This window comes from Grus americana, chromosome 12, assembly GCF_028858705.1.
Source record: "Grus americana isolate bGruAme1 chromosome 12, bGruAme1.mat, whole genome shotgun sequence".
In the NCBI taxonomy this organism is placed as follows: Eukaryota; Metazoa; Chordata; class Aves; order Gruiformes; family Gruidae; genus Grus; species Grus americana.
Window position 1 is genome coordinate 22,698,332 of NC_072863.1, and position 23,713 is coordinate 22,722,044.

The following is a 23,713-nucleotide window of genomic DNA, read 5'->3' on the forward strand; positions in this document are numbered from 1 at the left end:
TTACAACAAGGGAGACGTGCAGCAAAAGACAATTTTAACAGAGTGATTTTCTGCTTTGGTTAAGTGCCCGGCTGCTGTACACCCGGCTCGCTCTGCTCTGACTTATTCTGAGCCTCCTCTCAGAGCTGCTCTGTAAATTCAGTGTTACAGCTGGCACAAACGCTGGGGACTCCCAGATGGGTCTAGACCATTAGAGGTTGTCCAGCTCTTGGCTGGGCACCGAAACTCGGTTGTCAGGTATGTAAATCCAAGCCGTGTTTTGTGGAGCAGCTGAAGATCTGGCCCAGGATTTTGAAATAGGCCGTTTCCTTGTTGTTCTCGGTATTTTTTCCCCCAAAAGCGACAAACCAGATTATCTGGACATTTTGTAGTAATAACCCCGGGCACTTGGTATTATAGGGAGGAGTACCAGGAAGAATGCAGCAAGGTGAGTATGACATAAAATCACTGCGGGTTGTGTTTTCAGACGCTGTGCCCTCAACAGTGTCAAGATCAAAGGGTTTTGCTTTGACTGATTATCACCCAATTAAGCAGGACTTGGCTTCTGCCCTTTTCCTCCACCCCATGTCCCATCCCAAGCTATATGCAGGCTTTGACTTTCATATTTGAGGAGCAAGAGCCAAAAAGGAGAGTCTCCGTGCCTACAGAGCTCCCAGTTCCTGGCGTTTCTTTAAGTTGGAGGTGGTCAAGGGACATTCGTGACTCTGCCCATGTCTCAAGGCTTCTGGTCGGCTGGGTACGCTCAAGAGGTGGTTGCGATGCCACCCTTCCTCTCCGAACCACTCTACCCACCTCTAGTATCAGGTCCACCCACTGTACCAACACGCATCCTCGAAGATGCCGTTGAGTCAGTTCCTGTCCCTATGGCACAGCTCTGTTCCCAGAAGGGTGAGCTGTTTTTTTCCCCTGCGACTGGAAAATACACTTCTTTATTTTCCATTCTTTTTTTTTTTTTTTTTTTTTTCCATTGACACGAATGTCTGGACTGCACAAAGGGCAAAATCAAGGTGGGACAACCCTTCTTCCTGGGTTGTTTCCAACCCCAGTGGGATTGAAGTGTTGGCTCTTTCACAAAGAGACCCATTCATGAGATTATTTTGTCTCTCAGGGTGACCTTTCAGACCTAAAGGCCTCCGAGCCATTGACAATGCAACCAAAATGGGCCTTTCTCCGAAGTCTCTGATTTTCCTCACTCCCTTCAGAGACCTCCTGCGATGGAGGTCTGAGGACCCCCAGTCCCCTTCCGTCCCTCTCATCTGGTACCCTGCAAGGGAGCAGGACAGGAGAGGAGCAGCACCAGAAGGGCTCAACGCGAGTCTCCTCTGCGGGCAACCATTTTTGACCCAAATCTACATTTTTAGAGCGATGAAAATATTTGATAAATTCTTGTCAATACCTCAAAGTGGATTTGAGCTGTGATTTTTCAGAAAAGATGCTGAAAAAAGTTCAAATGTTTGCCTCAACATTTTCATGCTGAAGTGTTTTGGATTTGCCACTTAAAAGAATGGCTTTTCCTCTCCACTTCTCTTTAAAAGTGTTTTTCTTCACCTCGAATGCTGGGAAAACTCTGGAAATATTAGAAATCTTTTTTTTTTTTTTTTTTTGCCTTGATTAAACTGAAACATCCCATTTAAATCTCCTCCTCCCTAAACTATTTCTTTCCAGTTTGCTGGTACACAGAAGAGCTGCAGGTGGGGTAAAATAAGGACCAAACTGAAATGAAATATCTCCCCGTCTCACACCTCTCTCAGCAACGTGAGAAACGCTTCCCTCGCGTGTTCTCCCCGTGTCCTGGTGCTGCGATAAGATCTATCTGTAAGAAACAAGCATCATGGAGGGAGAGCGAAAGAGGAAAAACGGACCCAGGCGAGGCGTAATGTGAAGAATCCAGCTTTCTGAACCGCTTTTAACCTGTGGCGCACTAAAACGTATCCTGCTTTGCAGCGCAGGGCAGCAGCATCCCCGGTATGTTTAAGCCAGGGCTGTTTTCCCACAGCAAAAAGATTTGTGATGCTTCAGCACCTCTCCAGATCAATGCTTCGTACCATGCTCCCTCAGATTTCAGTGTTTATGGGTTGATATTTTTATTTAACTGAATTAAGGGGAGAAATTCAGCCCTGGTGTTTACGAGCTCATTAGCACTCCTCAGCAAGAGAGCCGGTGCCAGGGGGGTGATGTTAAGAGTTATCTTCTCTTTCCCTCCTCTTTTCCCCACCCTGGCAAGTGATGCAATTTGATTCCCTCATAAGACCCTTTGTGCATGGCCAGGAACCCTGACACCCTGAAATCCATCACCCTTAGACCCACCAGGTTTTTTCCCCAGGCACTTGCCGCAGATGTCGGCACAGTCCTGTGTGACATATGACCGTTTATTGAAAATATTTTATTGCTTTCTAAAAATCAGTTTAATAAACTCCAAAGAGATACAGTAAGTAGACCAGCAAAATTATTTAACAAAGTTAATTATCTGTCATTTTCTTTCTCTGCAGGAACAGAGCCGGTTCTGTAAGAACAAGCTGAGAAGACCTGGTTTTTGTTGTAGTTCCTAGAGTTTGAGCTCCTCTGGCTGCACAGCATTTACGCTTAAGTTCCAGCAGAACTTCAGGTGAAATCAATGAATCAGTTCATTGGTTTCAGCTGGAGTTTGATCAGCACCTTGCACCTGAGTCAGGTAAGAATAAAAGGAACAGAGGGGTTTTTTTGAGGCTAAACAAGCCCCTAACTGCACAGCCGTGCTGTCTTTGGCAAGGAAAACTCCTGACATTGGTTATAAAACTTTTCTTTTCAGCGGCTACCGCTCTGCACGACACCCGCGCTCTGGAGGACAAGCACCATGAGATGTGTACAGTTATGCTACAAGGCAAGAGACCAGCTTCTAGCATCCTCAAATGCGGCGCAGATGATTCTCCTGAAATTCATACTCTGCATAAGATAACATGGGAAAGGAGGGTCTTCCGTAATGCTCCGGCACTTCTAGGGAGATATTATTGGAATCATCCAAATGGTAATTCCACTGTAAAATACAGGAAGCGGCATTTCTTTTTAGTGTTGGGTTCTGTCACCTCCGTTTTTGAGAAGACGCGTCAGAAGATAGCCCCAAGCTCCCGAGGCCAGGCTTTGTTTCACCTGTGCCAGAAAGTCCGCTGCATTCACCATCACGGTACCTGAATACACCTTCCCTCCTCCCACTTCCAGCTGCACACAGTGTCTTGCCCCCAACGTGTAATTATGAAACACTTCACGTTAGTCTGTGCCCCAAACGGAAGGTGTTAACTCCCGGTGAAAGGAAAGAAGCTCTGTTACTCCCGGGCCAGTCTGTCACCGATATAACAGTTTCTTTGGTCACGTCTGATCTTCGGTGAAAGCTGGCAGCTTCCGCAAGTGAAAATTTTACTCCTGGGTGACTGCGGTCTGTAAGTCAGCTCTGCACTGGGATATTTTAGCAGTGTCCATAGAAAGATGAATAAGTCACCGCTGCAGCTGGGAAACCTCCCTCTCCCATTCCCCAATTTGACCTACGCATCATTTTCCAGCAAACCCCTTCCAAACACGTAACTGCTAGACCTGCGCGGGAGTCAGAGGCGCGTGTGATTCTCGCAGCCGTCGTCGGGGGACTGCACCGGCACCGTCTCCTCCGAGGCTGCCGTGCCCACCCCGTTGTGCACGGCATGGCTGTGATTCAGATGTTCTTCCTCGCCTTTTGTGGTGCAAGTGCCGCTGGCAGGAACCAATTTGTGCTTCTTCTGCACCTGCTCCAGTATCTGCAGCACCTGGAATTAGTGAACATAGCTGTGAGTGGGTTAGTAATTAGGGGAAAGCACTAATTTCTTCTCCAGCTATTGAAATAATACCCTATTCTCTTTCAAGGTACGTGTCTGGGCTCAGCCTTGGGGTGACACTAAGGATTTCTATCCACTCAAAGGTCTCTGGGATGGGTGTAAATGGAGAGCCTGCCCCACGGAGGTCCATGACCTCGTATTTCAGAGCTCTTTCTGCGAAGGAATCAGTCTCACCTCGCACGTTCCCCAGCAACGTGCTTGTCGGAGAGGTGCAACGGTGGTCTGGAGGCAGGACCAGGACACAGGCAACATGGAGCTCTGTTCTTCTGCTCTTTCACACCACCCTATGATAACTCCTCACACTATCGCAGATTTCTTCGCCTCCTTACGGAATTAGGAAACCCCCAGTCTGAAACCCACTTAATGGAGATGGGGAACAGGAGAAGAAATAAAATCAAAATTAATTTTACCTGAGACTTGGGGATGATACCGACTCTGAAGAACCCTATGTTTCCACTGTCAATTTTGGTGCAGTCCACAACGGTGGAGGCAATGTTCTCTGGAGAAGGTCCATCACAAAGAACCGCATCCACCTGAAGAGCAACAGATGTTCACACCAAGATCCCCTCAGGCACTCGGGAAAAGAGAGGGCAGTTTCTCCATCAAAACAGCAGGTAATTATCATCAAGGGCAACTCTGCTCCTTCCTACCCCACTGTACTGACACTAAGGGCTGAATTTGGGATGAATGAGCTTAATAAAAGCAAAGAGAGCGAGCTCTATGGGGTGTAGGTCAGCAGTGTAGCAAAGACAGGTTTACATCAGCTGAGGAGCTTTGACGAAGTCGCATCCACAAAGCAAATGTGCAGGAAACCAGACCTTTGAGGAGCTAGAGGTGGAAGATTTGTACCACCTTTTGTTTAAAACTGCCCTCAGATGAGCTGCCGCGAATATACAAAGTGTAGTACTCTCGGGATTTAGCAGTGAAATGAAAGACAGCCATTTGAATGGCCATGACCATTGCACTTCCAGAACTTATGCAAGTTCTAAAAGCCAGCAATATTTTAAAGCTTTGGCACCAGTTTTAGACCAGCTTCAGCTTCAGATGGGAATCCCCTGTGTTCTGACAGCCCAACGCCAGCTGGAGCCCTGGCGCATTCAGGCATCAGTGGGTTTAGTGCCTGCAAGCAAAGAAGCATTTTTTTTGTTGCTCATACCGTTCTGTGTTGGAAGATGAACTAACTCACGTTGCCAAGCCATAACTATACTATATAAACCAGAAGCATTTTGGTTTCCTACCAAGTTCTGTATTTTATGCTATTCATTCACTCTGACACGAACATGAGGTGTGTCCATGGGATTTTTTTAATGAGATGCTCTCGCAGATTCTTGATATCATCTATTGATTTGCCTACTGGAAACAAAGTGGTTGCATTCTTCCATCCCCTTATCTTTTGGGACCAGCCAGAATGAAAAGACACAGCGTCCCAATTACCTTGTCTCCCAGCTTGGCATACACTTGGTTGTGGTGCGTTGTGTCTGCCTCTCCCGTTGGGTTAGCTGACGTGACCACAATGGGGCCAACCTGGCGACAGAAAAATGGGAATAAAAGCTCTGAGCAGGTTTTGCTGTACAAAACAGATGAATTGAACTCTGAAGTCTGCTCGTGAGTCTCTGTGACTCTAAAGAGAACCCAGTGTGACTCACCCAGGTAGAGACATCTACTTTGTAGGCAAGTACAGTCCCACCAAATCTGTGTACGAGTGACTGACACCCTGCTGAACTGGGATTTACTGATGTTGATCAGGAAAGAACATTTTGATTTCCAGCAAAAGCAATTGCCAAAGACCTACAATGTCTGTCCTAGAAATGAGAGCAGAACGTGCAGGGTATCACAGTTCCTCTGGCCACATTCTGGACCTTCTGAAATTATTCTGGCTTCAGATAAGCCTGTGCTTGCAACAGAAGTGTTGTCTGTAGGAAATCAGACAAAGTGTCTTTTAATTACATCTTTTCTGGCTTTCTGACCTGGTGGTTATTCCTTTTACCCTCCTTTTTGCAATAAAATCAGCCACCAGCTGCCTGCATACCCCACCCCTTCTTAATGATATTTTTCTTGTGGGCATTACTCATTTTAGCACTTTTCGCTCCCCAAACTTGTCTGAACATGCTGGGATCATCACTTCATTGAGAAAAGAAAAAAGAGAGGAGAAGTGACATGCCAAGAGGGCTGACAGAGCGCTCCAGCCTCTCGTTATCCTTCTCCCCGCCCCAGCAGGCGAGAGGACCTGGGTGTTAGTGACTGACACCAACCCTGCTCCATGGACAGGGGAACGGCAAGGTCTGGTGGCCAACGCTGCTGGGATGAGTGTCTATGGCCACTCACCAAGTCGATGAGGTGTGTGGTGACAGAGCAGTCAGGGATGCGGACGGCAATGCTCTGAGGGGTACCGACGTATTTAGCAGAGTCCTTCATTCCCAGGAAGTCCACCCATTCACCTGCACAAGGAAGAGTCACACGCCACTTACGGATGTACATCACCCCAAACACAATGATCTTGCCAGAAATATCACCACGGAGCATGTGGTGTTGCAGGGATGCATGACTTAAAGTTGGAGTTTCAGAGCCAAAGCTCTCCAGAGAGAGCTTGGAAGTAACGGCATTTCCTCACCTCTGGGGACTACCAAGCTAATAGGAGATGGCCAGGCAGCCTCCATGAAGTCCCAGAGGAGGGGAGCGAACAAATGCTTTGCAGGTTCCAGTTGCTTTAGGCTAGAAATCCAGAGTGACATGGGGCGATCCTGAGCCTGGCGCTTGGAGCTGGAAAGGAGGCAAGAGAAATGAGCCTGGAATGAAAGGGATTTATTCTCAAGCTGAAAAGGAAATCGTGTTGGCCAGACCTAGAGTTAAGACAAGGTGTGTAGGCTCTGCCCCAGGTCACCGGTCCGTAGTAAAAGTAGGACCGTTCAACAGATGACCTGACAGGAAGGGACATTAGTGACTATTCCCAATCAGGAACGACTACTCCAAATCAAAGTTTTAGCTTCTTGCATAGTGATGGCTAGAAGTCCCAGTTGCCTGAGACCTGAGGAAACCCCACCAATATGAGGGGTGCCATCTGCTTGCAAAAGTGCAGCTAGAGGCATTTGTTAAACACGAGAGGGGTTTTGCTTGTGACTAGATGTACCTACAAATATGTGCCATAATCCCCTGACCCATTTGTCACTTCTTTGGGTTTCCTCGTGATATCCAAGCTACCTGGCTCCATCACCTGCCAGGAGCCTTCAATATCCTAGACAACAATTCCAGCTCAACTGTCTCCTTTCCTCATTCAGATCTTCTCCTCCAGGCTCATCACCTTGTTGGTCCCATGAAGCCTAAGCTCTGTGTCTCATTGCTCTTGGTGGTTGCTGTGCTAGTGCTCTGTAGCAGCAATAAGTCCTGGAAGCTTCTTTAGACTAGCCAAGGAAGCCCTCGCTGGGGCAGCAAGACAAATACTTACTGGTGAGCTTTCTCCACAGCATCAGGGCGATTACAGGCTGCCACAAGCACATACACAGTATCTGTGGGAATGCCGCAAGTCCCTCCGTTCTTCAGGATATCTGTTGGCATGTGAACAGGGCAGAATCCCTTGAGTGACTAGAAGTGAGGGGCTGTAATTCACGGAAGAGCTGTCACAGACAAAACAGCCAATTCGGCGCTCCCATCTCCTTTTCCCAACTAACAAAGCATTTCCTCTGACAGTGCATTTTCTAGCATTCATCCAAGAGGAGATCTGGCATTTAGGGGAGTTCTGGGCCACGTCCATCAGGGCCAGAAGTCATTCAGCCCTGTGGAGAGAGCAAGCACCATGCATTTGCCCTGCTTTCTCTGTACAAAGCTTCCAGTGGTAGCCCCAGCCTGGAGAATTCATGTATCTCAGATCGGGAGAGCAGAGAGGGATGTGATACAGGAGAGACAGCAGCAAATTCACTGCTAAACCCAGCTCCTATCAAGGAACTGGTCCTGTTTCCCCCATAGTGTATTTAGCTTCTAATGACTCTTGTAACTTGGCCCACTTCATCAAAATGCCATCAGATAATCATGGATTCCACATCTGGATTGGAAAAATGTTCTTTTAACAGTGTTCTGCTACAAAACCTCCCAGAATTTACCCTCCACCCCCACCTTATGCCCTATGTATTTCCCTTACCTGCAATTCTCTTGACTGAGGAAGCTTTCCTGGCAGGCAGGTGAAGGCACTTGGTCATTCCTCCCCCCACACCACTAAGCTGCACAATGGCCCTACCCATTGGTAAGCAAGAACCTTCAAAGATGCTGTTGAAAAGGGCAGACAGAAAGCAGTAAAAGCTGACCAGACCAAAGATGAGAGTGGCAGCAACGTCATAGCCAGCTGGAAGAGCATGGATGGCCTCCAGCAAGAAGCTGACAGCGATGAGCGAGAAAGCGAGGGAGTAAAAGAACCAGGCGATGTTTAAGAAGAGTGTGCAGAACACAATGAAGCCATTGAAAAGCATGAAAGCAATGATGCCTGCTGCTGCGTGGAAGCTTCTGGTAGTGCCGTAGAGGCCACCGTATCTTGTCAAGCCCCAGATGATCCACATGACAGCATAGAGAATGAAGGCACTGCTCTCCAGGGTTTTACCGCGGGCAAAGGCCACTGAGCCACTTAGAAGCTTAAGGATCCCACCAGCTACCACTACCCATGGAATTACAACAGTAGCAAGCGGAGCCTGTGGGTCCCCTGTCATTGTTACAGCAAAAGAAGTGAGGACACTGCACGCATAGCCAAGCACTTCTGCATCGGCATACTTGGAATACCCTAGGTAGGGAGCGTGAAGGTCTGCCCCTTCACGAAGCTTCAGAAAGCTGCTGCGAGCAAGTAGGGCCTTCACAGCACCCTTCCCTGTTGGGATCTTGGCACTTGCTTTCACATTGTACAGGTGAATTAGAGCCATCGAGGCTGAGGCCACAAAGATAGCCACATCCACGCCTTGGGGTCCACCTTCAAAAAATCCCTTGGGACGGCAAGCTAATGCAATGCAGTAGGCCACATAAAACAGCAAATACAGGCCATCCACTGGGCTCTTAAGAGTGAGAAAAAGAGCCAAAACAACAAAAAGAATTGAGAAAACCACCAGGAATGGAGTAGGGAAAGATGGCTCCTCTGGTTGCCAGATTGGGTACAGAAGGCAATAGCCTCCAGCAAATTTCAGGATGGAAGTGAAACCAAAGAACGTAGCCATTAGTACATCCATTGCACGGTACGATAAAATGCAGATGCCAATCTGGTAGATCCCAGCTGCCCACAGCCAGGGCACTTGACCGATAAATAGTTTGCCAGTGATGCCCAGGAGCCTACAGCCAAAGACACTGGCAGACAGCATGTTCAGGATCAGACCGGTGACTGCAAAATGATTCACGCTGCCACTGGTGGATTGGATCTGTTCACGGGTCTTTTTCTTGGCCAGATCTGTGCCAGGGAGGGCAATTTTCTCTTTGGTTAGGAAATAGAGAATCCTTCCCAGAGCAAAATAACCACCAACCAAGCAGACAATCATATAATTGCAAGCCACAGCAGAGGAACCGAAAGCTGTGCTGTAATGCATGGCAACTTCATGAGCACTGGCAAGTGAGACAGCAGAAGCAATCATAGCTAGGATGACCTCTCTGCAAAGGAAGCCCACCACTGCAATAATGAGTAGTGCCAAAGTAAACGTGACCAGGCCAGGCACCAAGGCATTGCGGAAATCACCGGTGTCGTTTAAAACTCCTTGCCCTCCCAGGATGAAGACCACTCCATAGCCGCACCAGAACACTGAGATGGTCAGGCAGAGAGACAGAAACAGGGAGGCATTTCTTAGGCTTCTCCGAATTCCTGTGAAACAAATGACAACAGAGACAGAACTGTGGTTTCGAGACAGTATGTCATGGAAAGCGGTAGTTAGGACAGGCAGCTGTGCCATAGACACGTGGAAGCATGATCACTATGCTAGCATGGAGCTGCACAGGTCCTGCGTGATGCTAGGCAGACCCATCACAAGTGTGGGTAGGTCCGCTCCATGCCCCATTACACCGTGTAGACACGACCGTGCAGGCTCCATCAGCACACCGCTTCGTGTCCATCAGAGTGCCTGAGGTGAGCTCAAAGTCCGTGAGTTCCTTCAGCTAAGCACTGTACCAGGCCTGGCGCGCAGCTTGCCCTAATGAGGATGAGGTTCAGCGAGCCGTTGTCTTCTCTTCCTCAGGATGCCTACAAGGCTCAATAACAAGACCATCATATATTAATGCAAATCAAGTCCTGACACCTCGCTCTTTTGGGTTGCCTGGCGGTTTGTTTCGTTCCTGCTGTAAACTGTCAAGTCCAATGTTTGAAGCACAAGCATCATGAATAATTGGGCCTTCTCAGAAGACAGAAGCATAGGAATTGCAAAACTCATTCCTTCTCCAGAATTATCCTGTTCAGTATCCTGATCCCCAAAATGACAAAAAGACCTTGATTTAAAATACTTCGTGTTGAATGGAAGCCACCTACTACCCCCAAACAATATCACAAAGTACCTTATTTTTACTGCTATGCTTTCCCACCTCACAACGTGAGGATACTGATCAGCACGGATAGACCTGAACGCTTCCTTCCAAGCTAGAGCTTTGTATGGACCTATGCTTCATTTCTCCCTCAAACCGATACAGCCTTGCGAGCCAGGCTGAGGTTGGAAAGGGAAGCAAGAGCTCGGCTGGATGAGTCCCCAAGCTACAGAGGACTGTAATCACACAAGTATGCAGCTCTGGGAACAAGGGAGCACAGAAATTCCTGCCGTTGGTAGGAGGCTGTTGATTCCCACCAACTGTGAAACATCACCTGCCCCGTGGTCCATTCCACATGGTCCCATCAATACAGCTGCTTCTAAGTGCTTTCCACCACTGCTCTGTGCCACCGCTGGCTGGGAGAAGAGGCGGACCCGTGTTTTATGGCTTAAAATATGTAGTGTCTCTCCCAAGCTGTCTGCTTTGTAGAGGAAAAAATACCAGCATAAAATCTTGGATGGCTCTGAGTTAAAAAGGAGAAATAACTCATCATTCATTCTAAGAAGTGTGGACTTTGTCACAGCCAGTGATTTTTCTCTCTCAGATAAGTAGATCTCCTGACATTTACATATCGACGTGCCATTTCAATCCACGGATGCCTAAAGTACTCTCAGAAAGCCTGGGAACCATTTTTAGAGAAATCACGTATTCGGTTTGTTAAAACTCTCAGAGATCCTGGTGAGGCACTTGTTCAAAACTAACATTGATTTCTTTGGTTGCCTGTATAGGAAAAATTTGCCGTGCTGACATACTCCCTAGGAAGAATGAATCGGTGGTCTGGCAAGGCTGCCACGGTTTGCATAAACCTGTCGGTCTGTCGGTAAAACAGACCAAACACATGCAAAGCTGTAGAAGGGGGATGCCTTGAAGCTGGCCGCCCTCCGAGTCTTACCTGCGTACGCCAGAAGAGATGATAAAATCAAGAGAAGGACTCCTAGAGCAGTGCTGGGGATCAGAGGGGCTGCTCCGGGTAAACCATAGAAATGCACGGCCAGTAACAGCGATCCTGTGTGGGACAAGGGAGGTGGAAAAGGAGAAAGAGTTTGTAAACTTTGCCCCCCCAAAAAATCCGGGAGAGAACCAGAGAGGCAGGAGCAGAGAATAGAGAAGAAAAAAAAAAAAAACACACAACCCAAAAAAACCACAGTACAAGATCTGCAAATAATGAAATGTAAGGAGCTGGGGGAGTGTTGTGACCTGGTTTGTGTCCAAGGTCTCACCTCCTCCTGGGTGCCTAGTTTTAAGAAACTTGAGCTTAATCATGTTTGAAAGTGCTCCCCCGTTGTCAGATAAAGGTAAAAATCAGCTCTCCGATTCCAGTTGCACAAAAAGGCAGACAGACGCACCTACCCTCTGCAGACGATCACACAAGCCTGGTGCCCACAGAAAACTAGCCTAAAAGTGAAAAGGGGCAGCACTCCGAAAGACGAAACGTGAAGAAGGAGAAAACGAAAGGGAGTGAGCACGGAAAGCAGCGCTGCAGGGAAAACGGCTAGAAAAGGAAAAGAGAGGAAAGAGCATCCAAATAAAGATCATTTAGGAAAACGACTATCAAAAAGTTTTGATTTGCTTCCCACCCAAGATGGATCGAGTACAAAAGTTCAGGCCAGCCCTCTAAAGCCAAGACAAATATTTTGTTGGCTGCCGAAACAGTCGCAGGGATCTCTGGATCTAAACGCTTTACCCAGGCAGAGAAGATTCCGAATAAACAGACTCTTTAGCCCCCTTTGAAAAGGGGGTTGTCCACGAAAGCTAGTCCCAACCCCATCCTCCCATGCCAAGAAGACTCGATCCCTACCTGCGGAAATGCCCAAGAGCCCTATGGAGGAATGCAGTGACTCAGTTTTTCTGTCTGCCATCGCAGAGTCCTCCGAAGACCCAGATGCGGGCTGAAATGCTGCCTCTCTTTCCTCCCTAGCTCTTTATAACCAAACCAACTCCGCTGGCCCGCGTTCCTCCCTGCTCTCCACCCCTTTTCCCTACAAACATCTTCTGTTAGTGTCCCTTTCCGCATGCGGGAGGAAATGCAAAGGAGTTCCTTGCTGCAATAAATGTCAGTCCGTGAGTCAGCACGGGCTGCTGGTAGCTCCCTCCGGGGGCCTGTTAATTTTACTGTTGATTAACCCTTGTTAAAAAAGACACCTGAAAAACAGTGCGGAGAGTTTATTACTGTTACTGCCTTTTTGCTACTGCCAGTGAGGAAATTACGCCGGTTAAAATGAAGGTTTTTTTAAAGAATCCATCTTGCTGGAGCAAACAAGTACTTTGCAAGCCCAGGAGCTCCTTGGGGACCGCGCATTTCTCCCAACATTGGCCATGGTCCTGCTGTTTGTCCCCACCACAGCTATGAATGCCTGGCACCGCTGTCCTGTGCTGGGCAAACCCGGGGCAGGTTCAGTGCCGTTCCCTTCAAGGCGACTTCTGTCCGCGTGTCACTCCACGTCTACCTAGCCCAGCCTCTGCCACACTCGCAGGGAACTCCTCCTAAGTGGTTTTCATGAGTGAGGTGCCAATGCAGACATGCGGTCTGGAGACATCACTGTGAGGACAGGTCTAGAGGAGCCTTGTTGGTTTTCCAGGAGAACCAGTGAGTGAACATCAGTCATTGCCGTGATCGCTGCTGTATCCCAAAGGCGACACGAAGGACCTATCCACAGCTTCCTACTGCTTCCCATGGATAATCCATGATCAGGGCACAAAGGTCTTTTTACCAGTGGAGGAGAGGCTGTGGAAAGCAGTGGGCACTGGCCTTGGGATCATGTTGGGTCACACATCAAGTGGGAATTAGGCAGAGAGGTGTTCTGTGAAAGCCACAGAGCTTTGATGGAAAACAGGGGCAGCTTGCCTGCACTCAGGTACGTTCCTCCATCCTTTCGTTTGTGTGAAGTGGACCAGCGTAGGGCCTATTCCCATGAAGGACCCAGCTCCTGTTCCCACCAGCCTCAGTTAAAGCAAATGCCACTCTCAGCCTCTTGACAAGATAAGAGATGCAGAACAGTGTGAAGAGCTTCACACTGATATTACTGGGCTGGTCAAGGATGCCTCTGCAGAGGCCCTACAGCAGCAAGCTGTGATGTGGCTCTTGGCAGATCCTGCTCTGTGTTCCCCCGTAAGCCATGCTCCACTGCCAAGGCTGGAGGACAGAAAACCTGTTGGAAATGGGACTTGGAGCTGCACAAACTGGAGCTCAAAGACAGGCCTCCAGGATCATCCAAGAGGTGTTAGATCTGTAGCAGCATCCAGAACAAGCCTAGACTGTCAGGGTCCACAGATAATGTCAAAGGACCCTGCTCCTCCTGCTCTCTGAGCCGGCTGGAGCATGATGACATGCTTCCATCAAGCAGCTGGATCCCTGGAATGGCTCCCAAACTTGCCCGGTTTCTTCAGTGCTTTGGAGGACTGTTATCTTTAACTGTGTTCACCCTTCAAGAAGAGCTTTGAGTGAGGCAACAGGGTTCCTTCACACTCATCTTCACTAGAATATTAATAGAGATTAAAGCAAGGTGTTAATATTAAAGCCCAATGTCTCTACCGAATAAATGTGTGCAGACATTCCCACACAGAACGGAATAACTCAGCTGAAAAGTATTATTTATCAAGAATACGTTTACTACAGATAGATCTTCAGGTTCTATCGAGATAGACCTTGTAACATGAGGAAACAAGCACTGGACAAAGCCTGGTTTGTGCAGTTACACCTAACCCATTCTGTCGGTAAGGGGAACCAGCTCCGTCAGTTTGCAACAGGCAGAGCTGAATGATGTGGGTTGCAGCAAGCAGTAAGTTTGTTTAAATCATCAGCCTCTGGCTGTCTTTGTTCCATCATTAACAGGACTGCTCTCTAACCGGTTGAAGGAGGAAGAAACTATCTGTTGAAGTGGCAGCAAGACTCAGCTTTTTTTTTTTTTTTTTTTTTTTCTTCCATGCAAGAGGAAATAATACATTTCTAACCCACAGTTAGAATACCTTAGATACCAAAACAAACAGCAGAGAAAAGGCTTTGGGTGTTTTCCACACCTATCTCACAGTTTAATTCCTGTTCTGGCTAATGAAAGTAACTGAAAGGAGAAGGCTGTGTTAGATTAGCTGGACTGCAAGTCCCTTCTCCTGTGCTTTTTGCTCCTGCTTGTACAGGTAGCAGCTAGGAGTATGTGGTGCCTCAAACCATTAGTTTTAAGAGATGCATGCAACAAATGAAGTCCCATGCGTTAGCAGTGAATAGCTTCCTCATGACTGCTGCGACTAACGAGCTTGCCAAAACTCTATTTCATTACACACAGGATGGACTTCATGTCTCTCCCAAATCTTGATCGGGATCAAGGAAAATTCCTTATAAATAGCCCCTGAAAAGCAGTTTTTAGCCATGTCGCATGAAGTTTTTTGTTCTCTGAAGAGCGGCAAGCCAGCCTCACCAGGCCACGGTTCCTTCAACGGTGCAAAGCTGAAACAGAGGGGTACAGAATCATCTCGGGTGTGAGCGTATCAAGGAGAAGGAAGAACAAGTTTCCCCATCACACACTGCGCATCTTGCTGCCACGTGCCAGGGCTCTGCCAACGCCTGGTACCACTCTGCCGGCAAACGGAGAGGTGGTGCTGTTGATGAAGAATCAAGTCATTAATTTCTAACCTCAGGACCCAAAGGCCAGGCATAAGGATAAGAACATTTAAGGCCAGAAAAGGAAATCTTGGTGTTAAAAGATGGAGGCTGCCTATGCAGTGTAGGGTTTAAAAAAAATGGGGCAGAGAGAGGGACGCGCTGGCTTGAATACTTGCTCTGGGCGGGCTCCCTTTGCTACCATCCGATGTGCAAAGACTTTGGTGCTTCGGTCTGAAATAGGAATAGAATGGAAAATCGGCAGCTGAGAAGGAAAAACACAGCTGCTCTGTCGAACGGGTCACGTCAGCTGGGGATGCTTCGGAGACAACATGCTGGGAAGAAGATCTGCAAGGGAGCAGTCGGTTGAGGAAACAAATAATATTTACATGCCCTGCCTGTGGCACTGGAAATAAAACCTTCTTGCCACTAAGAAACTCAGCCCAACCCTCCTGGCCCCACCTGCTCCTGGGGGAGGGATCGCGCTATAAAAGGCTCCAGGCAGCGAACAGAGATGCACAGCAATTTGGGGCTCTCCAGGGACTCCTCCTGCTCTGGTTGTGACCATGGGAAAGAGAGTGGCCGTGGTGCTGGCTGGCTGTGGGGTGTACGACGGGAGCGAGATCCACGAGTCTTCTGCTGTGCTGGTGCATCTCAGCAGGGAGGGGGCAGAGGTAAGAGGCTCCTGCCCCGGCTCCGGCTCCTTTTGCCGGGCTCTGCTTTGCAATCTCTCCCTCTTGCAGAAGGTATTTGTCTCTAAGGAGCTTTGCAGCTTGCCGGACAAATCACAAGCTCCCCGTTGCTGCTGGGGTAATTGCAAAGCGTGAAGCGTCTGGAGTCAAAGCAAACGGCACAGCGTAGGAGCTGCTGCAGCGAGCGTGGAGAACTCCCCGCTCTCTGCTTTGCTCTCGCAGCGTTGCTGTACGAGAGGATTGGCTCGGTGCTCCGTGTCGAGCGTATCCAAACTCTGAAACGGACTTTCCTAAATGCATTCTCTATTCTTCTTGGCTTGCGCTTTCTCTTTTCTGCTTTGGTATTTCTGTTTAAAAGACTACGATTGGTTTTGGCTGTTTGAAATTCATCGTTTTAAAACCCCAAAGATTAGAACTGAAAATAGACAAGTTCTTGTGAGCTGAAGGTGAAAAGGGGTAAAAAAGGCGTGCCATTAGTCGCAAAGAGCCGCTCTGCAAGGCTGGAAGAGGAGGGAGAGGAGCTGTGTGTAAGATTACCCTCGGCTCTGAGCCACCCATAAATCTGGGGCAGAGCAGTTCTCCTGGTAATCGGAATTACCCTATTAAATACAAAGGCGCAGCGGTGATGTACACGTGCTGCAGACCCAGCCCACCCGATCCCGAATCCTTCAAAGTGCGTATTCTCTGTTTGGCTTAAAGCTGAGACTTGTCCACCGTCTATAATTTTGCCTCTTCTCTGCTGGAGCTGCTGCAGTGGCTTCCCTCCTGCCGTACGCTGAAGTGGCAGGCTCGGAGCACCGTCCTGCGCTCATCCTTGATCGGCATAGACCTCTAGTGGAGGAAGCTCAGAGGTTATTTCAAACCCTGATTTTTGGGTCATGCTTGCCATGATAGGATAGAGTATTTCAGTTGGAAGGGATCTACAACGATCATCTAGTCCCGCTGCCTGCCCAATTCAGGGCTGACCAAGTTCAAACCTGTTATTCAGGGCACTGTCCAAACACCTCAACCCCTGGCAGGCTCGGGGCATCGACCACCTCTCCTGGAAGCCTGTTGCAGTGTTTGACCACCCTCTGGGTAAAGAAATGCTTCTCATGTCCAGTCTGACCCTCCCCTGGCACAGCTTTGAACCATTCCCACGTGTCCTGTCCCTGGATCTTAGGGAGAAGAGATCAGCATCTCCCTCGGGAAGCTGCAGAGCAATGAGGTGGCCCCTCAGCCTCCTTCTCTCCAAACTAGACAAGCCCAGAGTCCTTAGCCACTCCTCATCGGACATTCCTTCCAGCCCTTCCACCAGCTTTGTTGCCCTCCTCCGGATGCATTCAAGTACCTTCACATCCTTCTTACATTGTGGGGCCCAGAACTACAATGCTTGTCCAGTCCCAAAATCTATCGCCCATCTGTTCACCATCTTAATTACTGCATGTGAGCTTGAAACCATTCTGAAGGAAGGGGAGGCATTTTCCAGGAAAAAGAAATACTCTGGCTTTGGGAAAAGAGTGGCTGGGGAAAAGAAACTCACTCTTTCTCTCTTTCCCCCCAGGCAGAGGTTTACGCTCCTGATGTTGACCAGATGCATGTGGTGGACCACGTGAAAGGACAGCCAACTCAGGAGAAGCGCAACGTGCTAGTTGAAAGTGCCAGAATAGCCAGAGGCAACATCAAGGATCTAGCTAAGCTGGATGTCAAGGGGCTGGATGCCCTAATCATACCAGGTAGGACAGCACGCAGGGTCTGCATGCCCAGAGTCTTGGGAACAGCTTAGATATGCCATAAACCTTGAATGACATGGGGGTCATGGGCTGGAGAGGAACTGGGCAGAGCCACTGGGGAAGAAGACAGGCTGGAAGCAGGGGCTGGAAGGGCAGACATCTCCATCTGTGCTGGCACTGGCATGCTAGCTCGGAGTCAGAAGAGAACATGGCAATGCAGAAGCTTATCCCAAGATAGGCTGAGAGAGTTGGGGTTGTTCAGCCTGGAGAAGAGAAGGCTCTGGGGAGACCTTAGAGCCTCTTCCAGTCCCTAAAGGGGCTACAGGAAAGCGGGAGATGGGCTGGTGACAAGGGCAGGGAGTGACAGGACAAGAGGAATGGCCTTAAGCTGAAGGAGGGGAGATGGAGATGGGATGTGAGGCAGAAATCCTTCCCTGTGAGGGTGCTGAGGCCCTGGCACAGGGTGCCCAGAGAAGCTGTGGCTGCCCCTGGCTCCCTGGCAGTGTTCAAGGCCAGGTTGGATGGGGCTTTGGGCAACCTGGGCTAGTGGAGGGTGTCCCTGCCCATGGCAGGGGGTTGGAACTAGATGGGCTGTGAGGTCCCTGCCAACCCAAACCATTCTATGAGAGGGCAGATAACTGCCAATTGAATTATCCTCTGTACCACCTACTGAGCTTTTTATTACTGGATGTAAAACTATCCCCTCCCTCACCAAGACGCCTACCTCCTTATCAGGAGAAGGGGAGGCTGGGACAGAGAGGGGGTGACTCAAAAGCAGAAAGCTTGGTCAGTCTGGCAATTCGTCTTTAGTGAAAGTACGGCCACATGATGGATCAGGCTTAAGAGACAAGGGAAAACTTGTCAGCATGTTCCCCCATAATTCAGAAGAGAGCTCATGGGGGAAACACAGCACCCAGCAGAGCATTGATACCTCTCTGCTTCAGTTCCATGTGGAAGCAAGAAAGGAGCTTTGATGTCTCATCTCCTGGCAGTCAGCTCACACAGGTTCCGCTTCTCTGCGTATAATTCTTTTATCAACGTTGGGCAAATGCTGCCATCCACCAAATCCATTTTAGCATTCTACTAAGTAATACCTGAAAAAATCCTGCCCTGGAGTACTAATCTTCTGGTCTAATCTGTTTCTCTTTTCTCAGGTGGCTTTGGAGTGGCTAAAAACCTGAGTACTTGGGCCACCCAAGGCAAGAACTGCATCGTCTCCAAAGAGGTGGAGGACGTCTTGAAGGCATTCCACGCTGCCAACAAGCCCATTGGCCTCTGCTGCATCTCGCCGGTGCTGGCAGCCAAAATCTTCCCAGGATGCGAGCTGACCGTGGGTCACGACACAGAGTGTGAGAAGTAAGTAACCGTGGAGCGCTGATGTGAAATCTCACCATGAGGAGCGCAGAATCAGCAACGCCGCCCCGACGTATGAGCACCTTGTCTCAACTGTCCCCCTCGGATATCTGAAGTATCGTGATGAGCTGAACGTTATTTCTGAGAATGCCATGCATTTATTAAATTAACCTTGGCTGATAAGTTAAATAATCGGAGGTTTTGATTGTCACTTACAGATTCCTCTGCCTACGTCTCGTGTTAAAATTAGAAATCCAATTTTACTTTTTACAGTTTTCTGTAATGGAGGTATTTAACCATACGGGGGCACAGGACACCGCAAGAATCGCAAAGGAATAAATTAGATTTTGAGTCAGGATGACGTTCAGATTCCTGGAAAGGAGGAATCTGTCCTTCCTTTGCCTGAGAGCAGCGAGGGAGGGGACCAGGGGGATTAGGGGAACAAAGAGAAGCAGCAGAAGGGCCGGGAGCTCGTTTCCCTCCAACAAGGCGACAGCCATCCTTCGGTTACGCTCTTACCTCGGATGGACGCCGCGTCGCAGACAGACTCTGCTGTAGCTGCTGCCTCTGGAGCGAAGCAGTTGGTAACCGGGAACCGTTTGAAGACTTAACGGTTGAAACTCTTTAAGTTCCTGGAAGAATTCTTCCATTACTTGTCAGCAGATCAGAGCGCAGGCTGGACCAGCGGATTTGTTTGCATTTTTGTATATTTCTTTCCACAAGTCTCATGGCTTAAAAATAAGATGCTTTATTTTAAATACTATCTTATATCTGCCCCCCCTCAATGTACGTAGCACCCTGGCTCACGCAGCTCTTGGTCCCAGGGTAGGAAAGACACCAGAGCTTTGGCTTTACTTCAGGTTTTGAATCTGGAGGTTTTCCTGGTTCTATAGTCCAGGAAAAACTCCTCCAACAGGAAAAGATTTGTATCGTATTGAGCAGGCTTTCTGTGGGGACCATCCATCTCTCTAATCAACAGATTTCTCACTCTAGGCCTTCGTCAAATCGCTCTGCGTAACGACGGCTTCCCCACACAGGGTTTATTCTCTTTCTCCTTGCAGATGGCCTTACGCAAAGACTGCTGAGACCATGAAGGAGCTTGGCTGCAAGCACGTGAACAAACACGTCACTGAAGTTCATGTGGATGTGAAGAACAAGCTGGTGACCACCAGCGCCTTCATGTGCAATGCCCCCATTCATGAGATCTATGATGGCATCGGGAAAATGGTCCAAGAAGTGGTGAGACTCGCCTGAGTGCCACAAAGCCACAGAGTCCATCTCCTCTACCACCGAGCCTCGGGTAACATTCTTCCCCTTTTACACCCAAATACCAACAGGAAAACTGCTCCTCAAACGGAGTTCTCCCGCCCCACCGGTACGTCAAAGCTCCCCATGCACCTCCACCTCCCAGAACAGAGGAGTTAGTGGCAAAGGGAAGGAACACAGTTCTGCTGCCGAATAAAACCTAATGCTTTTTACATGGGCTGAATTCTGCTTTCTTTTTTTTGCCTTTTGCTCTGGATTAGGAGATGCTCTTAGTGCTACTGGTTGGGGAAAACAATACGGGAAGAAGTCACCAGCAATGAGCCCTGCTCGCTTTGCTGGGGTCTGTCAGAACCCGGACTTGGGCATGAGCACCACGTGGGTGAAGGCAGAATAAACCGATGTCAGCATCCAGGGCTGAGGGGAAGAGGTTAAACTCTTCCCTTGCATTAACAGAAGACCTGCTGTAACAGCAGGGAGTATTTTGGAAGCAGCCTTCCATACCGCTCCGAGGCAGGAGGAGTCCAGGGTGAGGTCTGGACATCCCGGAGCAAGTGGTGCAACTTCCAGTCCCTTCCAGTCTCTGGGAAAATTCCTAGAAACACCAATTCTACAACGGGGACAGAGGAGATGATACCCATCTGGCTGAAACCTGGAGGGCCAGCCCTGACCTGGCAAGCAGAAGGCACTAAAAATAACACAGTGTCAGGCACAGCTGTTGGGTTTTTTTAGTTAAAGAGCTAACTTCCAGCCCCTGGATGCTGGCAGGTTTGTCTCCGTTAGGTTCAGGAGCTTTTTAGACGGTCACTGGTAAGTTCTTCTTACCTAAGTTCTTATTATACAGGTAGTACCGTATAATCACTACAGCCTGAGCCGTTTCTCTCAGCACAAGACATGTTTTCTAAGTCAGCAACTATTTTCTGAGGCTCTTCTGAGCTCTCTTCAGGCTTTTTACATCCTTTTCAAAACACCAACATATTTTTGCACTCTCACCAACACGGCAAGATCCTTCGTGACTACAGTGGTGGCCAGAGTGGGAAGAAGTTTACCCAGGTGCCGCAGCAAAGAGAGGTTCAGGCAGATCTGGCAGCCTGAGTAGCTTAACACAGCAATTCTACTCAGTTTCTAATGAAAATGTGGCTTATTGTCCCCAAGCCCTTGAACAAAATGGGCAAAATGCAGGAGTTAGGAAAGTTTCTGCCATAAGCACTAACTCTTGAGATTTCTACAGGATTTTCTGAGATTAAGAGCGTTTTGAGATGTCAGATAGGCGGGAAAGCTACAGGATGTAAATACAATAGGGAGAATTCCAGGGACTCGCTGAAGAATTCGAATTAATCTCTAACTTTAGACCCAACCCACACAGACCCAAAGCTAGTAACAACACTGTTTGCTGGGGCACGGAAAACTGCTTCCACTCATGAAGCAGGAAAATCAACCCCAAAGATGAAACATTAACAATATTTTGGTGTGTTTTGACCTCCAAGAAAGGCAACAAACAAGGAAGCTGGAGGAAAGTGACATTGTAACTAGTTGTTTATATGGGAATGGGAGAATAAAAAGGAAACCTTGTAGTTATGGGTCAGTGAGCGTCAGCATCCGTAGGAACTCCTCTTTGTCCACTTCTCCATCTCCATTCACATCTGCTTCATCAATCATCTCCTGTGGGATAGCAACGATTTGGAGACCAGGTTAGGTGGGACCCAAGAGGGTGGACGCTCAGAAAGTGCAAATGCCAACGAAGGTCTCAGGCAAGCCCCAAGCGAGACAGAGATCCTGCCCGTTGCAAAGTAACCCAGCACAATCCCCGACCTGTCTTCCCGCAGCAAGACACTCCCCTCCCTCCCTGAGCAGGGACAAGAGGAATGTGTTTGTGATTCACAAACCTGCAGCTCCTCATCCGTGATGTCTTCTCCAACCTCACTAGCCACCACCTTGAGATTCTCAAAGGAGATCTTGCCAGTGCCATCGCAATCAAACACCTTGAAGGCTCGCAGGATCTCCTTTTCCACACAGGGCTCTGCCTTGGCAAGGAAATGAAAAATGCCGTCATGTAAACGTGACCTCATACCACCCCACAATCCCTAGTCAGGCACTTTAGCCAGCAAACATTTGCAATCAAATCCAAGACATCATTTTGGGGAAAACATGGCCATAGAAGAGGGTTACCTACTGCTGCTATTTCACCTTCACCCTCTGCCCGTATATAACGGTGTATTACAGGAAAAGCTCCAAGAGAAGTCTGAGCAGCACGGGGACTTGGCCTGGAATATCCTGGCCAAGCTTTGTCAGAGAGGGGACTAGCGCTACTACCGGAAAGTACTTTGAGATGTCTGCACACAGCCAGGCTCTAGGGGATACAGAGGGGTTTGAACCACGGGAGTCTCAGACGGTACTGGGATGGGAAAGATTTCTGCTGAGTTGCGGCTGTCTCTATCTGAACTAGCCATCCATAGTTCAGGGAAAGAGGCAAGAGGGATAAGGACAATTCACCTGAAGGCAGACCTCTAAAATAGCTCAGAGGAAACCCCTGAACCACTCCTGTTTCTCCCCTGCAGGGAGCCAGACCAACCCAATCTACTGTGGCTACCTGCATCGTAAAGTCAGGCAAGGGGAATGTCACTCTTTGTGACCAGATGGGTTCACATACCATTTTCTGAGTCACCACCTGCAGAAACGACTTAAAGCTTAGCTTCCCTGACCCTTCTTTACCGAATTGAGAGACAATTCTCTTCATCTCCTCCTTCCCCAATTCACAGCCCAGAGCCCTTACGGTTATCTGCCAAAAGAGAAAAGAGACCAACGTCTTGGTGTACAAATCAAACAAAGAGGGAAAAATGTCTGAAACAAGCAGGTACATGAAAGCGGTGGAAAAAAACAACTTTTCATCAACAGCTATTCATCCACCATTTCATCTCTAGAGAACAGGGTTCTGTAGCTAACATCAGTAGTATGAGGCTGTGAAAAATTAGCAGGGAAGAGCCGTCAGCAAGGGCCAAGAAGGCAGGCTTCAGGCCCTCCTAAGGGTACCTGGCACAAACCTGATGGCTGCATGCTGTATCAACCCCACTGCAGGCAGGGTAGTACAACCGCAATACTGCGGTGACATCATTTTCCACGTGGGAAAGGGGTTATGAAGGATACGCTGCACATCCGTGCCTTCTTTCAGGCCTGCCTTAACAAAGTCCCTGCAGCACAGGTTGACGTTATCTTGGTGCACGGATGAAAACGTGACAGAGGAGATTCGCAGCCAGGGCGGGGAAGTAGAAAGCCTCTAGATGAGAGCGGTGGAACAACTCCACCTCCTAAAAGCTGCGACCAGAGGTTCCCAGGGTTTCTTCTCCAGCAATGCCTCTGTGCAGGGCTTCGTGGGGGAAAGGAGGACAAACGAGGAGTCTCTACGCCTCCCAGATTTGTTTTCACCAGCGATCAGGCTGCACTTCCACAGCTCCTTGCCTTCAGGGCCCGGACATCCACGACGCCGCAGCCATCAGGATCGAACAGCTCAAAGGCCTCTCGCAGTTCCCGCCTCTGCTCTTCGCTGACCGGGAAGGCGAGGGCTGGTTCCTCCGTCGGGGAGCTGCCCCCGGCGGCGCCTCCCTCACCGCTGGGAGCCTGCGGGAGAGAGATCCGGTGCCCTCAGACGGGCCGGCGGGGGGGCACCGGCCGCAGTCAGCCCCTTCCCACCGCCACCCCCTCGTTTACCTCAGCAACGCCCCGCCCCACCTCGCC

At 49.0% G+C, this 23,713-nt stretch overlaps 3 protein-coding genes across 5 annotated transcripts; 1 reads left to right on the forward strand and 2 right to left on the reverse strand.

Annotated features, from left to right (window-relative positions):
* Window positions 1-2,361: 2,361 nt before the first annotated feature.
* On the reverse strand, window positions 2,362-19,353 carry LOC129211770 (uncharacterized). 3 transcript variants are annotated; one of them, XM_054839397.1, is made up of 9 exons: window positions 19,238-19,353; window positions 11,260-11,373; window positions 7,972-10,032; window positions 7,282-7,381; window positions 6,451-6,599; window positions 6,165-6,277; window positions 5,274-5,363; window positions 4,250-4,372; window positions 2,362-3,770 (listed from the first exon to the last, which is right to left on the reverse strand). In XM_054839397.1, exons 3-9 carry the CDS (start codon window positions 9,743-9,745, stop codon window positions 3,576-3,578), a joined length of 2,544 nt encoding a protein of 847 aa, XP_054695372.1. In that variant the 5' UTR covers window positions 9,746-10,032; window positions 11,260-11,373; window positions 19,238-19,353; the 3' UTR covers window positions 2,362-3,575. The 3 variants fall into 3 exon arrangements, with proteins under 3 accessions (XP_054695372.1, XP_054695370.1, XP_054695371.1); XM_054839395.1 differs by lacking the exon at window positions 19,238-19,353 and adding an exon at window positions 12,166-14,210 and having other exon boundaries at window positions 7,972-9,657; XM_054839396.1 differs by having other exon boundaries at window positions 7,972-11,373.
* Window positions 15,481-20,183, forward strand: LOC129211772 (glutamine amidotransferase-like class 1 domain-containing protein 3, mitochondrial). Its single transcript, XM_054839398.1, has 4 exons — window positions 15,481-15,635; window positions 17,197-17,368; window positions 18,520-18,721; window positions 19,780-20,183. The coding sequence occupies exons 1-4, from the start codon at window positions 15,528-15,530 to the stop codon at window positions 19,970-19,972; spliced, it is 675 nt and encodes a 224-aa protein (XP_054695373.1). The 5' UTR covers window positions 15,481-15,527; the 3' UTR covers window positions 19,973-20,183.
* Window positions 20,184-20,709: 526 nt separating this feature from the next.
* LOC129211774 (centrin-1-like) lies at window positions 20,710-23,635 on the reverse strand. Its single transcript, XM_054839402.1, has 4 exons — window positions 23,012-23,635; window positions 22,632-22,760; window positions 21,868-22,005; window positions 20,710-21,643 (listed from the first exon to the last, which is right to left on the reverse strand). Exons 1-4 carry the CDS (start codon window positions 23,033-23,035, stop codon window positions 21,557-21,559), a joined length of 378 nt encoding a protein of 125 aa, XP_054695377.1. The 5' UTR covers window positions 23,036-23,635; the 3' UTR covers window positions 20,710-21,556.
* Between the last annotated feature and the right edge of the window lie 78 nt (window positions 23,636-23,713).

Excerpts from the sequence above, each read along its gene's own strand:
- LOC129211770 (XM_054839395.1), bottom strand. The coding sequence starts at position 12,226 with ATGGCAGACAGAAAAACTGAGTCACTGCATTCCTCCATAGGGCTCTTG. Across the intron at positions 6,278-6,450 it reads TAGCTTGGTAGTCCCCAGAG|GTGAATGGGTGGACTTCCTG; the intron begins GTGAGGAAATGC and ends TTCCTTGTGCAG. Across the intron at positions 5,364-6,164 it reads CCACACACCTCATCGACTTG|GTTGGCCCCATTGTGGTCAC; the intron begins GTGAGTGGCCAT and ends TTCTGTCGCCAG.
- LOC129211772 (XM_054839398.1), top strand. The coding sequence starts at position 15,528 with ATGGGAAAGAGAGTGGCCGTGGTGCTGGCTGGCTGTGGGGTGTACGAC. Across the intron at positions 15,636-17,196 it reads TCAGCAGGGAGGGGGCAGAG|GCAGAGGTTTACGCTCCTGA; the intron begins GTAAGAGGCTCC and ends CTTTCCCCCCAG. Across the intron at positions 17,369-18,519 it reads GGATGCCCTAATCATACCAG|GTGGCTTTGGAGTGGCTAAA; the intron begins GTAGGACAGCAC and ends CTCTTTTCTCAG.
- LOC129211774 (XM_054839402.1), bottom strand. The coding sequence starts at position 23,035 with ATGCAGCCATCAGGTTTGTGCCAG. Across the intron at positions 22,006-22,631 it reads AGGTGGTGACTCAGAAAATG|GCAGAGCCCTGTGTGGAAAA; the intron begins GTATGTGAACCC and ends TTCCTTGCCAAG. Across the intron at positions 21,644-21,867 it reads TCACGGATGAGGAGCTGCAG|GAGATGATTGATGAAGCAGA; the intron begins GTTTGTGAATCA and ends GCTATCCCACAG.